Raw genomic sequence first — 3,502 nt, forward strand, 5'->3', positions numbered from 1 at the left:
CCTACATACACCAATAAACCAAAGCTTGCCTGTGCCTCACACGTTGACCCACAAACATGGCATTCCTTTCCAAGTAAGATGCAAGATTGATTTTTAATATCAGATAGATGTACCTTACTTGGGAAAGTCTAAACTCAGTTCTAATTTATTGCATATTCAACTAAAACAGCAGCATTCCTGTAGAAGTACCAGACAATGACAGGAGCCCTGGAAAATCTACTTGCCTTTTCCTGCTGCCTTGAGGGTAGAGCTGCAAAGGGCCACACACAGCAGCAGCTGCCCCATGCATTTCAGATTAGCACTGAAGGGCGATGCACTCCATGATCTGGAACCTCGCAAACTACTGAGCTTGTGGTCCCTAAGCATCTTCAAAGTGCTCTCGAATCAGGTATTTTCATCAGTTTGGACCACGGCTCTCTAGTTTTACTGCACTGAAAATTCACACAAGCTATGCGTAACACTTAGCTTTGATAACAATACTTCAGAAATCAGAAGTGGCATATTTTGACTACCAAAGTTGTACAAAGGTAAAAAGGTCTTAAATATGCTAAGTTTCTGTACCTGTAGTTTTAAATAAAGCTTCATGTCACCCCACCGTGAATTATGAGGGTTTTTCTTCACAATGAATCTGAGAACTGGTTCCCTCTTGTCTAAGTCACAGTCTTTAAGAAGATACTCTTCTTTTGCTTCTGTCCTTGTTATAAGCTTATGTTTATCTTCAGCATCTCTGAAATATGTAAAATAATTGTGAGAAAGCTCCACCAGAAAACCACACATTATTAACATCAAAAACCCTATCACTTCTAACATTCCTGAAATACAGGCAGCCCCCACCCTCTCAGGGTTTTATGCATGCAAGTTAACTTTGGATTCCAGCGGCTAGCTAGACTCCTGGATTAAGTTTACTGAAATTGTTTTTAAATTCTCCCATTTGAACAGCCTGAGAAGGTTGTTCTTTTACAAGGGCTTTTTTTTTTTTTGCTTTTTTTGTTTGTTTGTTTGTTTTGCAAGACAAAGCAACTGAAATTTAGAAGGAATACAAGTAATTTTAGGTATTCACCTAAAACAGATGCAATTCTAGAGGACAAAAAAAACCAAGCCTGACACATGGTCGAGAAAGAATGTGTAATGTGAGACAGGTCAGATCACCTGAGAATATACACACTCCATATGCTTCTAGATGCCGGAAACTGATTAGCAACAGACAGAGCAGCTCTTTCTAAGTAGGCAGAGGAACCGTAAAATAAAGACCTTAAAAGTTTTTTACTTGTACCAGACAGATAATGAGCAACTGTGTAACCACAGCAGCATTTACGAGTTAATGAAATAAATTACATTTGCGCAATCCTGACTGAAGTACAACTTGAATTGCTTGAGCCAGAACAATGTGCCAAACACTTAGTGCCAGCAACGGTCATCAAGGAAGTGCTGCTGTAAATGCAGCTTTACTAGAACTCAAAGTTCACAGTAAAAGCTAATGCACCAAGGAATCTCCAAATGTACAGCTACAAGGGCTACTTGGTCCCAAGGAAAACCACTCCTCAATATCCTTTTCCCAGCCATCTTCCCTTAAAGAGGCAGCATTTGTCTCCGATGACGGTGAACTGCCCACACCATGAGCACACCCGTGACCACTCCCTGCAGCAGCAGGGGAGCTGAGGCCAAAGATGTGAGCACTTCCCTCCCCCCAACCCATTCATTCCCTACTCATGGTGGTTGGTTGCTTCGGCCGGCTTAATGGCCCTGGTTATCTCGGCCTTTTGGAGCCTTTTCTGTTAAAGAGGCAGCCTTCTGCTCAAGGTCAACCTTCTGCTTACCCTGCAGGGCAGCCGGTCACTTCCCAGAGTGCCCTTCCCTTCGGCAGCCAGGCTCCCAGCCCGCTCCTGCTGACCGAAGTCCTAACTTCACTTAGGCTGATTCACCAGGTCAGCAAACGCCCCCCTAACCTCTTCTACATTCAGAAAACAGTATTTTTGTTCTACAGCTCTCTGCAGGCAGACAAGACTCTCATCTCCATGTGGACAAACACTAACTGCTCTCAAGACATTACGTTTCCATAACGTTATGCAAAGATCTATTCATGTCTCTGGAGACATTGCTCCTGTGTTGTTCCAGGTTGATCAGTCAACTTCCAGTTACTTTGTCAGGAAGTGCAAAGTTACTGAAAAATGCTTCGTTGCTGACAGCATTTTAAACAGACTATAATTAAATTAAAAGCCAGCAGTCTCCTGATTATTTGCAATACCTGCAATTATCACATGTTGCCCAATCAAAGTGCTGCATAAGGTAGGAGTCCATGAATTCTTTGCCACAGTCTCCACAGATGAGATAGTCAAATTCTAGTACAGGTGCTAATGGAAAGAAATTTAATTTTTTTTAAAGAACTACCATGGTAAAAACAAGCATTTGAAATTGGTATAGGCAATTTTACTTAAAATTTATATTATAGTTCTTACAGTATAAATTACAGACTAGTTTCATTTTGCTAATAAGTTTTCCAGAAAGATACAGTACAAATTTAAAATAATTTATCATGCAATCTCATCTCTGTTGGTGCATTTTCTTGCTGGAAGATTCTCTGTGTTAAGTATCTGGTTTCAACATTCAAACACACATTTGTTTTAACTTAGCCATTGTTTTAAAAAAGGAAAAGAAAAAAAAAAAAAGAATCCTCCCCGTTTCCCCAGAAAAGCGCTAAAATATCCACCCTCCTACAGCTTCCTCCCTTCCAGCCCTCCAAATTATGTCCTGATTTACAGAACATGCAGGCAGGAACGGGAGGAAGCAACGCAGGGGATGGCTGGAGCTGGAAGCAGAACGGGAGTGGCACTGGCACTTAATTCTCAGTGCTGCTCCGGTTTTCTTCCTAGCTCAGCCACACCTGCCTCTCCCTAAACGAGTTGAACGGAGGCCCGGGGCGGTTGGCACGGCTTCTCTCCACTGCGACGGGTGGAACTGGAGGTGGATGGCCAGAGAGCTGCTAGGAGTGGAATGGGGATGGAGCTCCACTACAATCCTCTCCCCAAGCCCTCTCAGCACTGCTCCAAGCCCAGACTCGTCTTTCCCACCCACCACTTCTGGACGAATCCTCGGCGAGTCGATCCCCTCCAGTCATGGCCGCCTGCATCGTGTTCCTCAGGACACCGAGAAACAGTGATTCAGCTGTAAGGAATGTTCCCCCTAACAGTAACATTGTACTTCTAGCCGAAAATTAGCAATTTATGGAGTTTCACCAGCAGAAAAATGAGGTAATGCTGCAGAATATTCACAATACCTGAAACAGAAAATTAATGTTTGACATGCAGCGCCATACATCTTTAATTGCATTTATAGCAGACTCTGTCTAGCTAAGACGACATTTTATGCCAATTCAGTCCTCCTAGCGACAGCGGCATGCTCAGTACTTCACATAGTCATGCTCTTGCATCACATTTCATCATTTAAGGCAGCACCACTGGCACGTGAAGGCTTTTTATTAATGCAGTAACATGGCGAATTACAC

General features: G+C 42.9%; 1 protein-coding gene across 1 annotated transcript in view; it reads right to left on the reverse strand.

Moving 5' to 3' along the window:
- The window catches only part of XPA (xeroderma pigmentosum, complementation group A), a 5,381-nt gene extending 2,266 nt beyond the window's left edge, over nucleotides 1–3,115 (reverse strand). Inside the window, exons 1-3 of the mRNA XM_010001015.1 lie at nucleotides 3,073–3,115; nucleotides 2,246–2,351; nucleotides 562–727 (exon numbers count right to left, since the gene is read on the reverse strand). Coding sequence (XP_009999317.1) covers nucleotides 562–727; nucleotides 2,246–2,351; nucleotides 3,073–3,115 — 315 coding nt within the window. The remainder of the gene's footprint in view (nucleotides 1–561; nucleotides 728–2,245; nucleotides 2,352–3,072) is intronic.
- Between the last annotated feature and the right edge of the window lie 387 nt (nucleotides 3,116–3,502).

Source organism: Chaetura pelagica, unplaced genomic scaffold (assembly GCF_000747805.2).
Source record: "Chaetura pelagica isolate M959 unplaced genomic scaffold, ChaPel_1.0 scaffold126, whole genome shotgun sequence".
NCBI lineage: Eukaryota > Metazoa > Chordata > Aves > Apodiformes > Apodidae > Chaetura > Chaetura pelagica.